At 52.9% G+C, this 21,889-nt stretch overlaps 1 protein-coding gene across 1 annotated transcript in view; it reads right to left on the bottom strand.

Annotated features, from left to right (window-relative positions):
* Positions 1–21,889, bottom strand: part of CHRDL2 (chordin like 2) — a 37,646-nt gene that overhangs the window by 4,995 nt on the left and 10,762 nt on the right. Inside the window, exons 4-11 of the mRNA XM_072850991.1 lie at positions 14,546–14,658; positions 13,987–14,080; positions 13,010–13,152; positions 9,387–9,480; positions 8,204–8,259; positions 6,689–6,857; positions 5,571–5,765; positions 2,606–2,788 (exon numbers count right to left, since the gene is read on the bottom strand). Of these exons, the coding sequence (XP_072707092.1) occupies positions 2,606–2,788; positions 5,571–5,765; positions 6,689–6,857; positions 8,204–8,259; positions 9,387–9,480; positions 13,010–13,152; positions 13,987–14,080; positions 14,546–14,658 (1,047 nt within the window). The remainder of the gene's footprint in view (positions 1–2,605; positions 2,789–5,570; positions 5,766–6,688; positions 6,858–8,203; positions 8,260–9,386; positions 9,481–13,009; positions 13,153–13,986; positions 14,081–14,545; positions 14,659–21,889) is intronic.

Raw genomic sequence — 21,889 nt, 5'->3', positions numbered from 1 at the left:
AGTGCTATTCTACCCACCCTAAAATGGGTGGACGAGACATACCATAACTGCTTGTCTCTGCTGACTACGTGGGGAACCAACGTGACTCTTCAAACATGATACTTAATGCTGGGCTGGGGAGTGAAGAGAGTCTAATGCAAGAAACTGGTCTCAGGACTTGCTAAATTATCTGCAAAACAAAGGCTCAGCAGGTGGATGGAGACGGGAGCATGGATGCACATGGGTGTATGAGACCCATCCCAGCAGGACACAACCTTTGACCAGAGTCCCACACCCCACTTTGGGCTCCGTACTTCAAGAAAGACACAGAGAGAGTCCAGAGCAGAGCTATGGGAAGGACCAAAGGATCAGAAATTTCTAACATCAAGGAAAGACTGAAAAAACTCAACTGCTTGAACTGTGTAAGAGAGGACAGAGGCAGGAGCTGATGGCATCTTCAGAGGAAAGGAGTCTGCTCTTCACCCCTGTGGTGGAGAGGATGAGAAGCCATGAGCTCGAGCTGTAGGGAAGCTGCACATTGGGAAAAGTCTTCCCTTAGGAAGGGGTTTGTGGCTCTGGAAGAGATCAGATGGGCCGTAGAGTCTCTGTGGCAAGAGATCTTCAAGCACATGCCAGAAGAGCGTGGGGATGGCTGGTCCGGACCCCGTAGGTGTCTTCCAGCCCAGGTGCGAGGGTATACCGGCATGGTGAAACACTGGGGATTGCTGAAGGTCCCAGAGCTGCAGGTTTTCAGGATAGAAAAGAATATTTTAATCAATGTCTAATCAACAGCCTGGCAGGGTACATGTGGGAAAGAGGTCCATGAGGGGACCGCACCTCCGAGTACAGCCCAGGCCTCCAGTGAGGCAAGGTGAAGGGCAGGAGTCAATGACAGAGCCTCCAAACCATGCTGGTCCCTCTCTGGTCCTGCCTGTTCCTTTGTTGTCCTCACTCCCCATGATAATTCCTGCTCTAAAACATCAGAAAGTCACATTTCAAAACTCCTGAGGTGTTCAGACCCCTAAAAACATGAGGAAGCCCCCACTGCCACTCATCTGGGGGCTGGTCGTGCACCACCAGCAAGCTGGGTAAAACTTTTGGCTGGATGTTGGCACCAGTTTCTCTTCCTGCCTCATGGAGGAAACCGTCCCGGCACAGAAATAGATGAGGCCATGTAGGTATCGTAAGCCCATACAAAGGCAGATGGATGGGCTCCAGGCGCGACTTGCAGCCTCTTTTCTCCACACACGCTGCTCTGTTGGTAGAGTGATGGACCATGGAGAGGTGGAATCCATATGTGACTGAGCTCATGTTCTTTCCCAATAGTAACACTTCGCTCTGCCAAGCAAAAGAGCTGTGTTGGCCTCGGGGACAAGGGCCTCCCCTGTCCTTGGCTGGCAGGGCTCGGGAGCTCCGTGCAGACGAGAAGCTTTTGGCCTCAGAAGGTGGCAAGAAGGTCTGGGTGGCGACCTCTGCCAAGGAGCGAGGAGAGGAAACGGTGGGGCCCAGACAGTGCAGGCTCAGAGCTGGCCTCCAGCTACAAGGTGCCATTGTGAAGGAGGCTTTGCTGAGGCGGGGGGGAGGATGGGGAGAGGGGCACCGTGGAGGACAGAGGATGGCAGGGGGAGGATGGAAACATGGTGGCACTCAGGGATCCATCTCTGGAGTTAATTTCTCTGGCTACTGTCCAAGTGTGCCCACCCTTGGTGGCTGGGAAGAGCCAGCCCCAGGAGGGCTGAGGTCTTCTTAGGGACAGAGGTGAGACACAAACATACCCAAGAGACCGGAATATCTGCCTACAGATGTCCAGAAGACACCCAGCTACATGGGCTGAGGGTCACTGCATCCATGGGTAAAGTGCGATCAACCTCAAGTACTCAAGGCACAAGTTTTTGCAAGGGGTAGAGTATGTCCAACGGAGACTTGGGGTTGGGGCAGTGTGATGCTTTCCTGGGCCCCAGAGAAACAAAACACAAATATCTACTGGACCAAGCGTCTCTAGTAGACATAGGCTCCTCTGGTCCATAAGAGTGTTGCAAAGCTAAAGGTACGAGGACAGAGCAAGAGATTGGTGTCATTTGACAGTGTATTTGCCATGCTTTGACCTCTGGAGGACACAGCAACAGGAGCATCCAAATCCACCCATCCAAAAAGTGGGCTGGGGGCAATTCATCCCCCCTGCGTGCACCTTTGCAGCAGCTCTGCAAGCTTTGGTCCCAGTGATGGGTGGACTGGGGGAAAAAAAAAAAGTAAACGCAAAAATATGGAATGACCAGAACAATTTTTTGTGTTGTTTTCCATGTGCATTTGGCATGGAAGCAGGCAGGTTTGGAGGAGCAGTCCCATGGCCCTTGCCTTGTTTGCCCACATGCTGTGCCTCTGGATGGTGTTGCAGCTCGTGGTGGGGCCAAAAGTGTTTTCCAGCCCCTGGTCTGCATGCAACTGCAGCAAAAGAGTGTGAAAGAGGGGGAGTTAGAAAAGCCAACCTGCTGTCAGCAGGTTTCAACCCACTACACAAGGTCTGGAGCACCACAAGAAAAGCCTGAAAAATTGAACAAAGCTTGGAAAGCACCAGGTTTCCACACACACCTCCTCTGTTGCCGGCTGGTTTCATTACGGTACTCACCTTTAATCAGCTTCCAGTTGTAGATTTCCACCTCTTCTGCGGGCTCCTTCTCGATCGCGATCGTCCTGAGGATCTCTTTGGAGGTCTCCGAGCTCGGCGGCACAAACATGTACACCAGGACACGGTTGGGGTTCTTGCCACACCGGGCGGTGACTGTTTCATCAGTGGGTTTGACTCTGGTTTCTGGGCAAAAACAAGGACAGAGTTCATTAAACAGGGGCAGGAAGGAGCTTGGAGGAGTCATCTCAGCACCCAAGTCAAGGAAAAGGCATCTCACTGGGTTTGATGCAATGTGGCGCAGCCGTGTCTCTGAACGGGACCTTGGCTCCAGGGTCCGATCCCCAGCCCCGATATTAGCAGCAAAAGGAGATGTTGATAAAGGATCTGTGGACCTGCTCATCCCCATATTTTCCATTCCCCTTGATTTTGGCAGCCTCTATGTCAGCGGGGATGGGGAAGGGGGATTTTCTCCACCCTGGATCCCCCATACCCACTGCAGGGACCTTGGTGCCATCATCACTGCAAAGCCCAGGCTGGATTCCCTGCTTCCCATCTTGCTCCTGTTGCCTTCCCGGAGGAGCAACGTCAGCGAAGCGAAGGGATGAGCCCGCAGCACAGGAGCCAGCGCCGTGGCAGGGCTGCCTGGGCAGCGTGCCCGGCTCAACCCCGCGGGTGGGCTCAGCCCCAGCCCGAGCCCCCTCCCCACATGGGGTGCAACAGTGGGGAGACCCACACCAGGGGCACTGGCAGGACCCTACGTGACTTTTTCAACATCCTTGGTAAAGGAGAGCTGCTAATTTTTAAATTTTTTTAATTTATCTGGAGTAATTAAGAATCCCCCATGGTTTTGGAACGAGATTTATTGCCTTTGGTTGTGGTCCTTGGAACGCAGAGGAGGCCAGCTCTGCTGAATTTAGCCTTGTTCTCCCCGTCATTTTGGATGCTGAAGCTTTTTACACTACTCGAAAGAAAGTTTGGCTATAAATAGATGCATGGGGCTTATTTTAGTAGGACAGTTATTTTAGGCCTGATTCTGCTCTCCCCCATGCTTTCTGGAGCAGTCCTGAGCTACTTTGCTCAGAGAGGGGATGGAAATCCCAATTTAAAGGGATGCAAAGTTGGGCTTTTTCAGCGACGGGAAGACGAGCGTTCAGCTCTGCAGGCTCAGTGTGATGTGAAGGGGGACGACCACAGCCCACCACCCTCATCCCTGCCACCGTGCGGTCCAGGTGCAGGAAAACCTCCATTCCAGGCCATTAAACTTCACCCACTTCAGGGCTGCATCGATCGAGGCAGCCCCACCTTCACGACAGGGAAGGAACCACATGTCCTCGCAGGTACAACAGGTATTTAACAACCTCGGAGCTTCACGCTGGAACCTGTTCGATGGCCAACAGCATTGGGGAGGAGGAGCAGGGACCCAGGGGTCCCGGCCACCAGCTCTGCCCCCAGCAGCTGCAATGGTTTCCCCATCCGACCAATGCATCGCAGCAATTCCCTTCAATCAGGATCCCTTTTGCAAATAGAAATTGCTCAGCATTTCTCTCCAAGCTACTGGGTACAAAGGAGGAAGAGGATGACAGTCATGGAAACTGCCTGGAAAAAGAAGATGGGTGAAACCTCCATGCAGTGAAACAGAGGACAAGCATGTAGCTTGGCTGAGCAATGCGTATGTGTGTGCGATTGCTATCTGTGAGTACTGGAAAGCAAGAAGAAAATAATTTTGGCTGGGTCAGAGTGTTTAACTGGAAATAAATGAAGACTGAACAGCAGACAAGAGATCCCAGCAGAAAAAGTTGTAGACTTTAAACCAGAAAGACCCGTTATAATGGGAATGCAAGACTGGAAGGGCTCTGCTCAGTCATCACATCCCATTCCCACCCGGCACCACATCATAAATCCTGCTCATAAACATATCAGAAACCTTATTAAAACAAGCTGAGCTTCTGCCCTTCACTCCCCCAGGGAGGCCATCCCAGAACCTCCCTGCTCAGAGGCTGGAAAACCTTGAAAATCACAGCTGAAATTATTTTGCAGCATGTTTGCCACCATTCTTAAATGTGTCAATGCCCCTTACTTGTTCTCCCTGGTGAGACCCCTCCACGAAACCACCTTGAAGATGCACATCAGAAGAGATCACACAGCAATTGCTGCATCTGCAGTCAGGCTCAGAGAGACTCGGGTATCGTTAGTCTCTCTAAGGAAGCAGTGGGTGGTCCATCATCTAAACATCTACTGCTGAATGATAGTACAGAGAGGTATAACCTAGAAAACATTCTCCAGTGGGAACAGGAGAAGATCTCATGCCTTGCCACATCTTTGCCAGGTCTGTGGTTTAAGGTAAACAGCTTTCCAAAGACCAAGAAGCAACTGAGAGACCCAAAACCCATTGAACATGAAAAAAAAGTTGTCCTCTCCACCATGTCCCAGCCCCAGCACCAGCCCAGTTCTACCTGGCCCACCCCAATAGCGGTGTGCCTAACCCTCTCCTTCCAGGGACGGGGACCTCAACTCAAATTCAAACCAAACCATGAGTGTCACAGATAACCCCGCACCCAGAAAGTGTCCTCCTAATCTCAAACCTACATTCCAGCTGCCACAATTTAATCCTGCGACTTCTTGTCCCAGCTGGAGGTCTGGAGAACAGACCATGCCCTCTCCCCAGAAAGCATCTTCTATCTGTCTGAAGACCCTTAGCATGTCCCTCCTTGGGCATCTTTCTCCAGACTACACCTACCCAACAGATGCAACCTTTTGGGATCGGTGCAGCTTCCTCACCTTGGGTCAGTCCTGCTGCTCTCCAAGACAAGCCAACCCTTACATCAGTGCTTGCCCTGCTGAACTCACCTGGTGTGCATTCAAGTCACCAGTGACGTGAACACCTACACATCTGCTCTGGGCTTTAAAACAAGGCTAAAGGAAGGACCTGGAAGGCAGCTGCAGGAGCACGTGGGATCACACCTACCTGGACATATTTTACAGCATTTCCCATCTACTTTCTCTGGATAGTCACATGGATACTCCTTGGGGCACGTGATCTTCTGGCAGTCCTGGACACCATCCCTGCAAGTGCAGAGGATGCAGGGCAGGAGGCCATAGAGCCGGAAGACGGGGTGCCACACTTCCCCGTGGGAGTAGGTCTTCCCGTTGTAAACACAAGCTGGAGGACAGAGAAAAAAAGAGTTGCTGATGGAAATAAATCCTCCTCCTCTTTGTACACCCAAGGCTTGGTGGAGCTCAACACATTTCATCACCTCAGAAACAGGTGGCCCTGCTGTCTTGAGGAGCATGGTCCTCAGGCAGCACATCCAGCAGCAGTGGACACTGAGATATTGCAGCAACCCCACCCAGGAGGTGCCATGGGTCAGGGGACCAGGCTCCAGGAGATGGAGGCTGCTGGAGTCAACCACCCTGGCAGGGACGAGTGCTAAGTGTGGGCAGGACCTCACCTGCCTCCAAGCCTCTGCAAGCCCAGGGTCTCTTCGAGGCTGTCACAGGCATGAAGCACAGTGAAGAGTGCCACCTGCTGACTCCTCCATGAAAAATTCTGGAGGTCCCAAAATTTCCTCCAGGGCTTCATCTCCAAGGTCTGGAAAGAGCCCTTCCGGAGACACAGTGGTGGGAGAGCCCCCAAGAAGAGAAGGGACCTGTCTTTTCCCCTTTGGCTCCATGGGGTTGCCTCCTCATCTCACTTTCCTACTCTCTCCTCCAGGAGGAAGACCACAGTACTGGGACAGACCCAGCACATGGCGGGTAGGCGCAAGGAGGAACATCCTGTCCCTCTGCGGCACTGTCCTGGAAGGACCACATGGAGTCTTCCAGCTGAGCACCTCCCTTCCAGATCTCCAAAACACCCCAAGGACCAATCTTCTTCCAACCCTTTTTGGAAAGCGGTAGATTCATGCAGTCAAGAGGCTATGGGCCATCAGGGCTGAGATAGCTGGGTGAGGCTGGCTGTGGAGGAGTGGGAAGTAGGACTCAGTGGTGGAAACCTGCTGCTGAAACAGATTTCCTGGAGAATTCAAAGTCCTGGAGAAGTCACCTTAGGCCACATACAGGCTGCCTGGCCCCTCCATCCTTTACCTTTCTTGTGCTTCTCTTTCAAGACGATCTTCACAGTGGTGCCACCTCCTCCCTTGGGTTTGAAGCTCCTGGGAATGAACTCCAGGGAAGAACTGAGAACAGTGGACGCGGTGGCTCCAGGTGGCTTCCTGCCCACCGCTTCTCCCAAGCACTGGTCTTGTGAGTGCCTCTGTGAACAGTCAGAGAAAAGAAGGGGACTCAGACCCAGGCCATTGGGTTGTTCTCACTCCAAAGCATGCTGAAAAAAGCCATGCACACCTTCCATCAGGAGTGGAAGGTCCAGAGACCACAGGGATGAGCAATGACCCAGCAGCCATCTCGGTGCCTGCAACCTCCTAAGGGGCGCTGAGCAGTCTTGTGTCAATGCCCCACACTGGTGTCCTCCCTATGCTGCATGTGGGTCCCCCTCATTGGGGCAGCACCCTTCTCATCCCACGCTCAACCCAATGCCCTCAGGTGAGGTCCTACATCACTAACACAGGCAGGGAAATGGGCTGCTCTTTTCTAGGCGTCTGCTGGGAAACTGAGGACTGGCATCAATGCAACCCAGCCAGGATCAGAGAGGTAAGGATGGGCCATATCCTTGCCCTCTCACCTGGCTGGCACCAGAAGGGTTGGTGTGGGGCTGCCAGCCAGCAGGACTGAAATCCTGGGAACACCCCAGGCTTCCAAGAGCAAACTGCTGGGACAAGACATGCAGCACAAAGGGTTCCCTTGTGTCTATTTTTGAGATTTTATAGGTGGTGGAGGTGTGACGCTGGCGTTTCACCCAGCAGTATGGAAAAGGGCAGGGCCAGGAGCTGTAAGTGACCTAATCCCACAGACCTGGCATGGGCCACCCAGCTCTGAAATGTCACCATGAATCCACCCTTGGAAGCCAAGGAGTCACTTTTTCCTTGCTGGTGCTGCCGATAAAAACAGCCTGGAGAAAGCATGCTGGTGGCCAGCTCCAGTGCTGGCTGCTCTGTGGGAGCTACAACTGGGAGGCAGGACACCTTTGAGCCCAGGGTGGAGAGGAGACACCACCTCCTGAAGCAAGAGCCCCCAAAGAGAGATTTGGGCCATCTGACCCTATGGGTAAGGGTCACATCTGGCTGTTGGTCACCTCTGAGTCTGCTCTGTCCATGTTCCTCAGCTGTTTTAACCTACTGGCCAATCTCAGCCAGGTTGGCCAACAAGGAGAAGTGCCCAAGATTTCCAGTTCCCACAGGTCTTTTGGCTCTTCCAAAGACATCAGAGATGCTTCAGAGGAAGAGGACAAGAGTCTTTCCCTGGTGGTCTGAGGTCTCGGCCTATGCTGATAGCCCTCACCTAAAGTCAACTCCCAGACACGATTTGTCTGCAAACCAGGTGTCTGTGGTTCTGCTATCCAAGGAACTGACTGCCCTCCTAGAGCTGCTGTGGGTCATGTCTTTGTAGAAGACTACAGCCAAGGGCAAATGGCTTTCTTTGAGCTGCTTAACGGGGCTGTGCTAGAAGCAGTAATCTGAGTTTTAAAATGCAAACGTCACGTACAACACCTCTGTTTAACTGCAGGTGTTCATCTTCTGTGGACTTCTCATATGAGCCATCTGCAAGGAAAAAACATTGTCCTGTGAAATGCTGCAGGGCTGAATAAGGATTTGCTCTCTGGGGTCCAGCTGACTAAAAGCAGCTCTCTTCAGGGTGCTGGCCCACCTGTGAGGTCTGGAGAGAGAAGAGCTTGGACTATGCAATTCACATCACCCAAAGCAAATGGGAGCCATACCCCAAAAACCCTTTTATCCTCACTGACTATTAACAAGAGCTCAGCTCCCAGAAAGACATGGCTTTGCAGACTTCTGAAATTAGGTGGCATGAAAACACCCCAGAGGTAGAGTATGAGATGATGGGGAAGATCTGGCATTAAAAAGAAATCCAAAGACATATCTCAACAAGTCAATGACATGCCCCAACTGCATCAAAGAAAACTAGGCGAGAGGAGCACAAATTGCCGAAGGGGAGAGTTTGGAGGAGGGACCTGGAGGAGGTAATTTTGTGGCCATGGCCAGGAGACCGCGGCCTTCCAGCTTCATAAATATTTCTCGTATTAAAGAGTCATTTTATGCTGTGCCTTCATTGTCAGCAAGGTGTGAACCTGCCCATTCGCTCTTGAGTCTGTCTCATCTGGAGGCATGGAGCTTGATTCTCTCCTCACCCTCCCAGGTGTAAGTCAGGGGAAATAGCAGCAAATTCAAGAGTTTCTCCCCCACGGAGAGCTGTGGGAGTGAAACTCAGACATGCTGTATGGGGTGGAAGGAGGGAGTTTCCCTGACTGTCCCGGAAACTTCTCTGCAGCAACAGCAGCATGTACCATCTTTACGTGGTCCATACAACCATCTCCATCCTGGTGGGTGAGTGGTCTGGAGGACTTTGCTCTCCATGCAGGTCACATTTCTTGCATGATGCACCAGTGGCAGAGCAAAGAGCTCAGCCTACCCAACGTATGGGCTGCAGGGAGGCAGGGCACAACTAGGTGTGGGAGGGGAAGCATGCAAGAAAAAACCTGAGCCCTCATCTTTTGTTTCCTGGTGCAACCAAGACACAGCAAGTGGCCTGATTTACAGCACAGGCTTCCAAAATCCTGCTAAAGTGGCTTGAGATGGCTCCTGCCAGCTGGTGGCAACCAGATGGGGTTTCCCAGCCCTCGCTCAGGAGCAGCTCCTGGGCCCCTCATTACCTTTGCAGACCTGGCAGCAGGATTCTGGCACGGTTAGGGGAGAAGAGCACAACAGCTCTGGGCAGGTCACCAAGCCGCAGTAAATCTGGCCCTCCTAGGAAGGCAGAAGATAAAAAAAGCATTGTCAGCATTACCAAGGTCTGGACAGGGCTGTATGTCCTCCGTGTTGGGGTGCCAGCACTTCAAATTGGAGATCTAGCATAAATCATAAGCACCCCAATAGTCCATCCTCAAATATCACCAATCATCTAGCAACCGATGAAAGCTGAAGATCTGCCCCTGCCACACTCTCCATCCTGCGCGGTACAGCATGGTGGATGGTGTCCTCTCCTAGCATGGCTGGTTCACTGATTGACAGTCCACATGCTCATGAGTGGAGTGGTCTTCCCCAAAAAGAGGCAGGCATTGCCTTGCTCTCAGGCATTGTTAGTGCTACCGGATGTGAAACAGCCACCACGCACCTGTAAACTCTGCATAACACCCACCAATTAGAAGTGGCACAAAAACCTTTTCTCTGACATCTCCCAGGACAAGGACCTGGAGGAGACAGGTAGAAAGGGGAAGTGTGATGCTGAACCCAGACCCAGGTCCACACCGCAGCTCTGCCCTCCCTCTGTGTCGGGTTATTCGATATCAAGCACACAAAGTCACAAGCACACAGAGTCAAGCACACAAAGACGCTAGGTCGAGAGCTGTGGATGGACGTTCAGGTGTAGAACTTCTTCCACCGGCTTGATAGTTTGGAGAACATCATTGCTGTAGTGATTCAAGCTGAAAACCACAGGCCAAGGCCAGTCTTGACCTTAGTGCATCCCAGTCCCACTTCAGTCAACAGATTTGCACCCGTTTCCTGCAGGGCTCTGTTTTTGCTGCTTTGCAGAAGGGCAGAGAAGGATGTTCAGCAGCCCAGCAGCAGCCAGACCACAACAGTAAGGTCTTGTTCTCCATGCAGCAATTTTCTCTGGGGTATCGCTAAGCTCTCAGTCAACTGAAAACAAGAGGTTAACTAAGGTTTTCCTTAGAAAACCAAACCAAAGCAGCTTCTTCTACCATCAGGAAGCCAAGCCACTGTGCAGGGGACATGAAGAGGAGGAAGAAACTTTGGTAAATGAGATGATCTGGTGGAGGTCACTGCAAACCAAACCCTGCTCTCCACTTCAGGGACCTCCATGGGGTCCAGACCTGCAGGGAGCAGGGTTTGGCCATGGAGCCTCTTCCTTCTTTCTCCTTCTGACTGGCAGCTCATGGCGAAGACCTGCCTCGGGCGGGAAAGAGCAAATGTCATAAAAAGTAGGATTTATCCCAGAGGCTCTGGTCTCAGGGCAGTTTTCAAAGAGGTTTAGACCAGCTGTTCACGCAGCTGTTCTAGCAGCTGACAACATCAGACACAGCCCGGTGAGACCCTGCCGCTGCAAGGCTCCACAGCCATCCTTTTATTTTCCCCTTCGTATCCAAGGCATTATCCTGCCGAATAAACAGAGCCTGAGCGAGAGCCAGTGCCTCCGAGAGGGACACGTAGGTCTGCAGGCTCCCGGGGATGGTGGCAGATGGGGTGGGAAAGCAGGGCCAGGTGGGCACGTACAGTCGGGTTCGAGGGCGCCTTCCTGGCCTTTGTCCCCAGCCTGGTGGGCTGGCATCCAGTTGGGGTCCATCAGAGAGGAACCAGCCTCCAAACTGTATAATTTCTATGTGTAAACTATGCCTCTTGCCACCTAGCTCCAAGCCACCTAGCTCCAAGGCGTGCACAAGCACCAAAGGCTCAGACCAGCTATCCTAGTATCACAGATACTTTACTATCAAGCATCAAGCTGATGGTAACCATGTGCATGCTCTTGGCGTGAGAGAGGAAGGTGGTTTGGGTGCTCTCACCCCTTTTTCTTTCCTGGCCAAGCTTAGTCAAATGATTTGCTGCAAGCAAAGCACAGACCAGTGAAGCCTGGTCCCATTCAAGGGCTCTGTACGACGGGCAGTGAAAGCCAAGTCTGCAACCCTCTTCTTTTTTATGGCAGAGGCTGTGGCCACTGCAAGCAGCTCCCCACAGCATCCAAGTCCAGCGTTGGCACTTTCTATCCCCCTTCCTCGCTCCCTCTCGAGGAGGAGGAGCTGCTCCATTTATCTCCCAACACTCAGCTCCTGGCACGCGCAGCCCCGCACTCCACACACCTTCCCCATTGCCGCTGGCCAGGCTGCTTCACGCCTCCTGAGCAAAGCGTCAGGACTCAGTTTTCAACGGGTTTTTGCAGGATCTCAGCCTGTGGGAGAGGGCTGGGCAGAGTGGAGCCAAGCCCTGTCTCAGGGCATTGCTGGAGGCTCACGGAGGAGGAACATCCCTCTGGTGCTGGCAGATGGGTGGTGGATGGGCAATCCACCACAGGGACGCACACCGAGGACCACATAGCATCCTGGATGCTGTTGCAGCCCTTGGGTAGGGCAGAGCAGATAAACCGATTGGGACCAGCAAGGAAGATGGGCATGCAATGGTCCTGCAAAGGTCGCTGCAACTCAGGGTGAAAGGCAGAAATGCTTTTCATGGACAGCCTGGAAAACACATGCATATCTCCAGGGCACAGCTGTGAACACGATGGCTGGGAGGGCTGGTGAACACACTGCGGGAGTTTCCAGATGAAATCGGCTCCTGGTACAGCCAGGCCACCCAGGTGGTCAAGCATGTCTCAGCCCTGGGTTCAGCTTCCACTTAAATCCAAGCAACGGGGATGAAGATCACCAGGCGCCTGCCCATTGCCTTCCCTGACGGCCAGGCTCTGCTGCAAATGCCCCCATCTCTCTGTTGTCGTTTCCTGGCTGCGTTGGGCGTGAGCTCCAGCCATGCAGGGCAGGAGCTGGCTGCCGGAGGCACCACAAGACCCAAGCATCCAGCAGCGGTTAGGAGCCACCAAATCATTTCTGGAGCTCAGTTCAGTCCCACCAGCTCGGCACGGGGCTCAATGTACCAAGAACTTCTGAAGCCCAAGAGCTGGCATTTGTGTTGCCTTGCAAGCACGCTGAGCTCCCCCAGGTCCTCTGGCTACAAACCTCATCTGCTCTGCAGCAAGTACGTATGGGGAAAGGCTCCTGGTTGTCCTCTCTGCCATCCGTGGGGACAGCACTGGTCCTCGCAGCGGGCAAATGCACTTGTTGGCGTGCTCAGTGGGGACAGGGCTGTCCCCCTGCCCAACCCAAGGACCCCCAGCGGGGTCCACCCAGAACTGGCCTGTGAGATCTCCAGTGAGTAACCCACCCTTGGAGCAGCTTGTTTGTGCCGTTCCCACCAGGGAGGAGATGCAGGCAAGTGCTTTGTGCTCCAACCCCAGGGCCCAGCAGACATTTGCAGCACACCTTACTCTGGGTCAAGGCCAGATAACACTCCTGGGCAGAGGGGGAAGCACCCAGCTCTGCAGTGGTCCTTAGTCGCTGGGCAGGGAGGACCCAGCACCATTTCAGAGGAAGCTCAGAGGAAGATCAATCTCCTGCACTGATAACCTGATCCTGATGATAAACCATCCCACCATGGGCTGGTACCAGCCAATGGTCCTCACGAGGTTTTTGACCTGGTGGGACACTGTTGGGGTGCAGGAGCAGACCCCAAGCCCTCCCCACCTCCCATGGGCTCGCAGGTAGCTTACGGAGCAGCTGCACTGCACACACTGGTTCGGCTGGCGGCTGGGAAAGAGCTCGCTGGTGGTGAACATCTCGCCTTGCTGGTAGGTCGTCCCGTTGTACTGGCAGGACTTGACAGGTGCCCGGAGGCCAGAAGGGGAATGTGGCTCTGGAAAAGAAGATGAGAAAGCAACGGGATAAGAGCCAGCCCTTGCCTGGCCCCGATGTAGCACGGATGCTCAGCAGATTCCCCACCAGCCCAACCCAAAAGGACAAGGAGACCTTTACACACTGCAGTTATCACGAAGAAGTGGCTGGGGCATTGCACAGCCCATGGTGATTTATGTGCCCGAAAGCTTTTGGAGAACACGGCTGCCCTGACCGTGCTGAGCTCAGCACAAAGGTAAAACTGGAAGTCTGACCTCCCGGGGTCTTGGCCCCCGCTGTGCCAGAGCGGTGGCAAAGCTAGTCAAAAACCATCGATGATTTGGAAAATTAGGAAAAAAAAGAGAGAAAAAAAAAGTATTTTTAATTTTTAGCTAATTACCCATGGGAGAAGACCTTTTTATCTGACTCCGTCTGATGTTGGAGGTCATCGTATCCAGGGGAGGGGAAAATTCAAGAATTTTGTCAAAAATCTTCAAAAAAATTTTTTTCCTGTATCTAACACATTTTGCTGGCAAATGATCTGAATAAAGTGCCAGCTTCTGGTTTGTCACTGAACTGTGAACAATCATTTTGTCCCTACAGGGCTTCTTGGGATGGGGAGGGAATTGAAGAAAGTGGTCTGGTAGACAGCCCTTTTCCATCAAAATGACATTTTTTGGGGGAAAAAGCAATGCGAGCAGCCCAAGCTGCCATTGCTGCTGTGACCCCATGAGCAGGGCCAGACCCAGCATCGCTGTGCTGCCCCAGGCATGAGCATTCAAGTGACTGCAGTTGAGGCACACCCTGCAGGATCACGGCCACCCTGTCACCACCTCCTCGTGGGATGTCCACCTACCAAGGCACCGCGGGCAGCACTGCTGGGGGTCGGTGACGGGGCTGGCGCACTGCAGAGCCGGGCACTGGATCCGGTAGCACCTGATGTTGGCGTTCTGGGGAGAGAAAGAAAGAAAGATGGTTCGTTCAGCTACATGTTCACCCCTGCAAGAGGAGGAAGATTTTGGATGATGGCTCCAATATCACGATAGATTGTGCTGGTGTAGCTCACCCAATCAAGGATGTCTCCATCCCTGGCTCAGACCCCGCTGTCAGCCAGCTCATGGTCTCATCTCTTATCATCAAAGACCACCCATGGTCCCACAGCAGCCCTGAGCCACCTCCACCCACAGCCCACCAACGCTACTGAGACAGCTCCCTCACAAGGTCAACCCAACACACCCAGGGGGACATGGGGCTTTTTCACAAGGAAAGAGATTAATTCAACATCCCTATGGGACTGGAAAGGGCTTCTCTGGTCAAATTAGACACCAGAACCAATCTGCTTAAAAGCTGCCAAAGCGATGCCCCAACGCAGCAGCATCCCCACCACCTCCCACAGAACCTCGTGGGGGACATGCCTCAGAGCAGCTGCAGCGGATGCAGTACATCAGCCCCTGCGGCTCCAGGTAGGGGTGCCAGCTCTCACCCGGGCTGTACTTCTTGCCGTTGAAGTCACAGAACACATCTGGCCCTGAAAGTCAACCAGGAGAAGCTACGTGAGAGAAAGGGACTGTCTTTGGGAGAGCTCTCCTCCCTCCGTGATGAGAAGAGCAAGGACAGCTCTGTGCCTTCATGCTGTCCCCCATGAGTAGCTGATGGCCACATCCCACCCACCAGACCCCAGACTGAATACATTCCCCAAAAGCCTCATTTTTGCCGTGATTTGTTTTTTTAGGCTGGGACCCATCTGACCAAATGGCATCACCTCTGAGCAAGCTCAACTCCCTTTGCAAGCAAGGAACAGAATTTTTGAGGAAAAAATTAGAGTTGTCACTCAAAAATAGGTTAGTAGAAATACTCGTTGGAAGATGGACAGGTGATTTCAGGGTGATGCTATGGGACTGAATTTCCCCCAGGGAGACCAGAAGGGCTGGGAGTGGTGGGGGAGATAGGAGAGCCTGAATTTAGGAGACATTTTCACTGTTACCCAAAAAAAGAAGCAGAAGAAAAAAGACATTTTGAGGTAGAAACACATTCTGAAGGAAAACCTTTTGCTCCCCCTAAGAGCTTCAGCTCATTCTCTCAAGGACCCCTGGACAAGCACTATCAGCACACGGAGAGCCAAGCATCAGCCCTGAGGAGCAGGACCATGCAGGCTTGTCCAATCCCACCAGGCTCAGCCCCTTGGCTTTACCAGGCTTGATGTGGCACTAGTCTGGCTGGTGTGGGTTGAACCATGCTCTTCATTTATGGGGCTGTCTATGGGGATAGCAAGTCCACCGTGTCCACTTTTTGCCCTGAAAAGCACAAAACCATGTATTTTTCTATTCCTCTGATCCTATCATCCTGAGAAGAGCCAGTTTCCAGCTGTGCTCCTGAACTGGAGGTGTCTGTCCCAGAAACGATCCAGCCCTGCCTACACTGGGATGGGTTTAACCTTGCCGCGGCACAGGGAGAGAGATGAGATGGTGCCCAGCATGACTGGTGAAGGAGATCCCCTTTGGTGATCCACCCTCTCCCCAGATTTTAGCAGGTCCCTTTCAACCCCCTCCATCTCCAAGCCCTTGGTTACACACCAACCCTTTGGCAGACCAAGGCCAGCCTGCAGTAGGACCTGTGGGACAAACCGTGGCCGTAATCACCAACAACAACCACAGGGCTTTGGCCAGAACACCCAATTCAGTCATCCTTAATGTTCACATCAAAAAGCATCGCCTGGTCCTGCAGGACCCAGCTCTGACCCCGGTCAGACCTGCAGGAACCTGGACCCTGTAACTCCCACCACAGCCCGTCGGCTGCTCCCACTCTCCCATGGCATGTCCCCAAGTCCTGACCAGCCGGAGGGACATGCCGGGACTTAAGCTCTTTCGTGAATAAACACATGCCTGCCTGCATGTGTTATTAGTGGTTTAAGTGCCTACAGCCCCACTAAAAACTGAAGGTGACCTAAAAGGTTATGTCATCGAGGGGATTTGAGGTAGTTTGGGCGACTACGTTGCTTGAAGGCAGCAGAGATATTTATGCTTCCTGAAGCATTTATGGGTCTTTTAAAACCTTGCAACGCCCTGGGGATGCGGTGAGAGGGGAGAGGGCTGTTTTCCAAGGCATGGTGCCCAGGTCCCGCCACCCGCCACATGAAGTCAGGCAAGCTAGTGGGTGCTGACCCCGCTACGCTTCTGGAAGGACTCCTCGATGAATAGCAGAGGGTCCCCAAAACAAGCTCGGTGGCCTTCACCACCCCAATGATGCTAAAAGCCATCCCATGCTCCGCTCTGTCACCTGGGGTAAAGCAGTGGTTTAGAGAGCCTGGCCAGCGTTGTTCCACCTTGCCAAAGCTGGAGATGCCACCTGCTTAATGCAAGTGTTTCTCCCACCAACCAGGCAAAACTCATATGAATATGCTGTGGTGGGCTGCCATCCCTCCTCCAGCTTCTGACCATTCTCAGGATGAACCTAAGTGATGCTCTACCATGGCCGGACCCTATGGCCATCAGGAAGGGCAGCCCTAGGGGTCTGTGATGATCCTTATGCATCCCTTCCAACTCAAGCCCTATGGGTCTGCCAGCAGCCCTGAGCTCCTCATAGAGTTAATGGCTTCAAGCACATGATTCTCCAAGTTGTACCTTCAAAGGAGGTGGCCACCAGCTGTCCAGACTGCCTAGTTCAAGCACAGCGGTGTGGGGCAAGCGTTGCATCTGCAGAGGTGGAGATTTGCAATAATTTTGGGGTGGATGCCATCAGAGGGACAGGCAGGAGGCTTTTCCCTGCTCAGGTCTTTACACCATCCCCATAGCTTGCTCCAAACCTCTAACAAGTCAGCAAACCCATATTCCTGGCCATGCATGACATGAGCTTACAGCAAACCATGCAAGAACGGGGACTGCAAGGCTGGAAATAGCAGAAACCCAGGAGAAAGGGGAAAAAAAAAAAAAGGAAAAAAAAATCATCATTTTGCAAAACAGTGGGAAAATTACTTCATTTTTCCCTGCTTGCAGCATCTTCATGAATTACGCTGAGGGTGAAGAAATCAAGTTGCCTTCATGTGACACGGGCTCGTTCAGCTTGCAGGCTCCCATGCCAGTTGGCTGCTTTGTTCAAACATTTAATCACTTGCTTTTCACAAGTGGAGCCCTGGTTTGGGTCCAGCCCTCGAAAGCAGCCTGATTCATGTCTGCAAAGGGCCCGCTGGTAAAATTAAAGCCGACTGGCAGAACTGGGCAGCAACAGACACTTGTCCACATCTCAGTAGCACTATGCTGCGTATTTGGCAAGAGGCGCCGGCGTGTTTGGTTAAAAGCAAGCTGGGGATGGATGGAAGGAGGAGGCTTAAAAGCTGAGAGCTCTGGATCATTTTTCCCTATGCCAGGCTAATAATTTCATTTTCAGAGGTCAAACTTTGGATATCTTCCCAATTTACTTGGAGTGAAAAGCCATTTGTGGCAGTAAATTGCTCCCGTGCCGTTCAGTCTCCTTATTTATTGCGTCTTCGGCAACAGCACGCTCACAAAAGTCACGTTGTTTTAGTTTTCATTTTCCAGAGAGGGCTCCTGAGCTGTGGAGCATTTTCAAGGCTGCTGTACCAAAAATCCAGATGAAGCCACCACCTTGTTTTCCTTCCCGAGGACCGTGCAGTCTCTGGGCAGGAGAAGACAGCAGGCCAGCCTGGTCCATGCCACCTTGGAGACACGACCAGAGCTTGCTGATGGCAAGCCAGAAGCTCCACACTTGGGGGTGGCCCTATGGGACCTGGAAGCAGGAGCAGAGGTGGGAAGGGGCAAACACCTCCCATTGCAAACACCTCCAAGAACAGATCCCATCTAACCAGTTTGTTCCCAAACACAAGAGGCCCCCAATACAAGACTCTGCTCTTCAGAGTACCATTATGGGTTGTATGAACCAGAAAAAACAGCTGAAAGATGTGGAAATGATTCCTCTGCCACCCACCAGCAAGTCCTGTGGCCTCGTGCCCAGACAGAGGGTGGGAGATGCTGCGGAGAGCAACTCCTCCACGTGGGAGCTCCTCTGCCTTGCCTACCCTGAAGGGCTCTGCTGGGGACATCATGGAGGAGGAAAGTTTCTCCCTGCCTCTCCATCCAACAGCCATTTTCTGCTGTGGCTCCAGGGTTTTCTTGGGTGACTACCACCTGGTTACATCCAAATCATTGAATACCCCAGGCCAGGGTCTGGGGCCAGTGGCCTGGCCTGGGGTATTCAATGATTCGATTTCAACTCACCTGCTGGAACTGCCCTGGCCCCGCTGTCCCCAGGCATTTGGCAAAGCATTGGAAGGGGCTGCCCAGAGAGGTGGTGGAGTCACCATCCCTGGAGGAGTTCAAAAAACATGTAGATGTGGCACTTCAGGACATGGTTTAGTAGGCATGGAGGTGTTGGGTTGACAGTTGGACTAGATGATCCTAGAGGTCTTTTCCAACCTTTATGATTCTATGATTCTATGATTCTAAAGCCCAGGTTGGCACCAGCCAACACCATACTGGGGAGTGCACCCACAGCAAGAATCTGGACAGCCCCGGTCAATGCTCAAGGGTGTGGCCCAGGCGCTGGTTTACTTTGATTATCATTAATCATCATCAATTATCATTAATTGCATCCTGGACAGTAAGGAGGGTATGTAATATGAGATGGAAAGTACGAGGGCGAGGATGAGGCAAGAGAGCACTGTTACAAAGAAAAGGGTGATCTCTAGCCATGGCAGGGACAAGAAGAAACAATCAGCTTGGGGCAAAGCCTGGAAGACTTAGGACAGGTATTGTGAGAAGTTTTCCAGCTACCAGGAGATTTAAATCCCAGAAGAGGCTATCAAGGAGGCTCTGAGACTGGAGCAGCATCTTCATGAGATGGTTTAGAGACATCAGTCCAGGGTGACAAACAGAATGGCGTGGAGAAACCCGTCCTGTGCTGCATTCAGTGACTGCTAACATCTCTCTCATGCCATGAGAATGGCATCGGCACCTCTTTAGGATGTATCTCAACAGCTTCATGCACCAGCCACCAACAAGATTCCATCCTACGTCTTCATGACCTGCTCTAGATCCAGTGAGAGACCATGAACCGTAGGGAGATGGGCAAGACCCCACAGCCTCTTTGTTGAACCATCAAACTGGCTGACGTTGGTCAGACCACCCCTGGACATCTCCTGACCTCAAACGCAGACAAGTCCCCTCAGGTCAGCATGTCCATGAGACCTGTCCCTTGAAGCTCTCCCACCCACTGACACAGCCCGTTTGAGCCAGTTCCTCGCACTCCTCCACATTCACAGTGGACAAGGACGTCCTCACGGGCTTCCCAACACAGTGTGACTCGTGCCGCTGCCTGGGCACTTTGGCCATGGCTGAACCAGGGGCCAAAACAGGTCAGATGTTCTCCTGCAGCGATCCCAAGCCTATCAGCAGGAACCACAGTGAGCTATTAAACCTGCAAGCATGATGGCTACTGAAATACCATGTTCTGCTGCCAAATCCTCCTTTAGCTCAGGTTCAGCCATGCTCACTTCGCCTTCCTCTGGATATAGGGACTGATGCTCAACAAAGTCAAGCCACATACACACGTGCGCGTGCAAGACCTACATCCCCCATCCCACATCAGGGTTTCCCAGACCTGAGCAGAGCGTCCTGATGTGTCATGGGAGGATTAAAGCTGCTTTTACATCACTGCTCCATCAGCCCAGGGAACGGCTCGCATTCGCACACCCATTACCCAGCCAGGTCTCTGCAAGCGTGGCATCACCGTACATCTATCCTGATTCACACCGGAGCTCCTCTACGCTACAGGACACCGAGGAGTCCCCAGAGGTGAGTCCTTGCTGCAGGTAAAGCCTTGACCCGTGGTTAGAGAGGGGCTAACACACCCACAACACCCCAAAGTGTGGAAAGCCCTGTGCCTCAGTTTCCCTAGCAGGAACTTTCACTTCAGGTACCAAACTGGCTCCAACAAGGATGCTACCGAAACATCCCACAGGTCTCACCTGACTTCTCCCTTGTTTCATCTCCTGGCACAGGGGTTTCTCCCATCTCTGTGTCCCTGGGCAATCCCCCTGCAGCTCTCCCCCAAGCAGGGCACGTCTGAGCTGGGCTTCTGGCCCCGACAGCTTTTTCGGAGGTCACACACCTGCCAGCCAGCGCCGCGCCGGGTGTGCAGGAGTGTGTTTATGCAAACCAGTTTGCGAGTTTTAAGAGCAGTCATAAATAAAGTGTAAAAAGCACTGTCTGGTACAGAAAGTCCAGGCACTCCTACGACAGCCCTGTATTTATGAAGGGCTTAAAATGCAACTTAGCTGTGAAGGGACTGGTTAAAACACACCGGGCCCTTGACATGTGGCATCCTAATGACTCCGCTCACATCCAGATCACTTCCCATGCACTCACCTCAGTTCTGGGCTGGGAATTTCTTCTCGAGACTTGGGGAGCCTGGAAAACTCTGCAGCTCTGCAAATGCAGCCTCACGAAGCATTGCCACGCTCCCCAGGGTGGAGAAGCCAAGCAAAGTCCTGGACCCAGAGCATCCCCGTGGGCTCTGCGAGCAGCAGACGGGGCCCTGTTTCCCTCCTCTCCTTCCTAAGGGGATGCTCGGTTGTCTAAAGCGGGGTGTGCAGCCCTCGCCTCTCCCTTACCATGGCCACCAGCAGGATTTGCTTTTCATCCCCGTCCTTCCCATCTTGGACTGAGAGTCCCTCGTCATGCTGGATCCAAACTCATTAGGACAGATACATCCCACAAACCCCCTTTTCTCCAGGAACCACGTTAAAAAGAAATGAAATGGCAACTTCCAAGCTCCTAGGGAAAACGAATGCCCTGCGCTCTCCAGAGATGCTGGTGTTTAAATGCCTCCAGCCAAAACATCGTTGTGTTCAGCTATTGCCACTGAATTACTCATAGTGGCCGGGCTGCAGCACATTCGTCCCAGTAACCTGTGCCTCTGATATTTTTTCAGCTGAGAGTGTAAATCCCCTAAAATAGCCTGTTTCTGTGGGCAAATTCTTCTTTTCTGACTTGCCTTCAAGCCCGAGCATTTCTGCTTCTCACCTATTTTTAGCCACGACACTGTAGGTCTCTTGGCTGATGAGCCTGCTCATAACTAATTTATTCCTGTCTTCATTCTCCCTGGGTGCTTGGCCCCAACAAAAATGTGAGACAGTGAGCTGCAGAGGTGGACGGCGGAGAAAAGTCGACGATTTGATGAGGACCTTGCCACCAAGACCCCCCTGCCCTCGACCATGGGGCACCTGGAGCCCCAACCAGGCCCTCCGCACCGTGGGATGCGCCCGGCAGCAGAGCCAAAGAGATGTGGAGGTGGGGATGATCCCGGCCCTCCCTGCTCCAATCCTGCCCCTGTCCCGCAGTCCCCAGCCCTTTAGCACCATTATAAATCCCTCAAACAGACCCCAGCGCTTTCTCCCAAAGCAGACAAACCCCTACTGTCCCCATTCATCCTGATTTGTGCCCAATTTAGGGGCTCTGCTACCATCGCCTGAAGAGCAAACACCTCACCTAGCATCTGTTTCACCTTCTGGAGATGTCTCCATCCTCCTCCTAACCTGGGTACCATGGCTAACGCAGCCCTGGCAGAGGCAGGGAGTCAGACCCACATCACTCGTGCAAGAAACGGATGCTGTGGTCTGAGCTCAGCGGCTTTCGATGAGCCCAGGGAAGGGAAAGGAGCCAAACTCATCCAGATTTTGCTCTCCAACGCTCTGCACAGCCCCATCCGTCCACCTGCCTTTCCCCCCAAGCACACCCCACCACCGG

The sequence above is a fragment of the Ciconia boyciana genome, chromosome 1 (genome assembly GCF_034638445.1).
Source record: "Ciconia boyciana chromosome 1, ASM3463844v1, whole genome shotgun sequence".
NCBI lineage: Eukaryota > Metazoa > Chordata > Aves > Ciconiiformes > Ciconiidae > Ciconia > Ciconia boyciana.
Note: the sequence above shows the minus strand (reverse complement) of the source record. Positions and strands in the feature narration are given on the sequence as shown.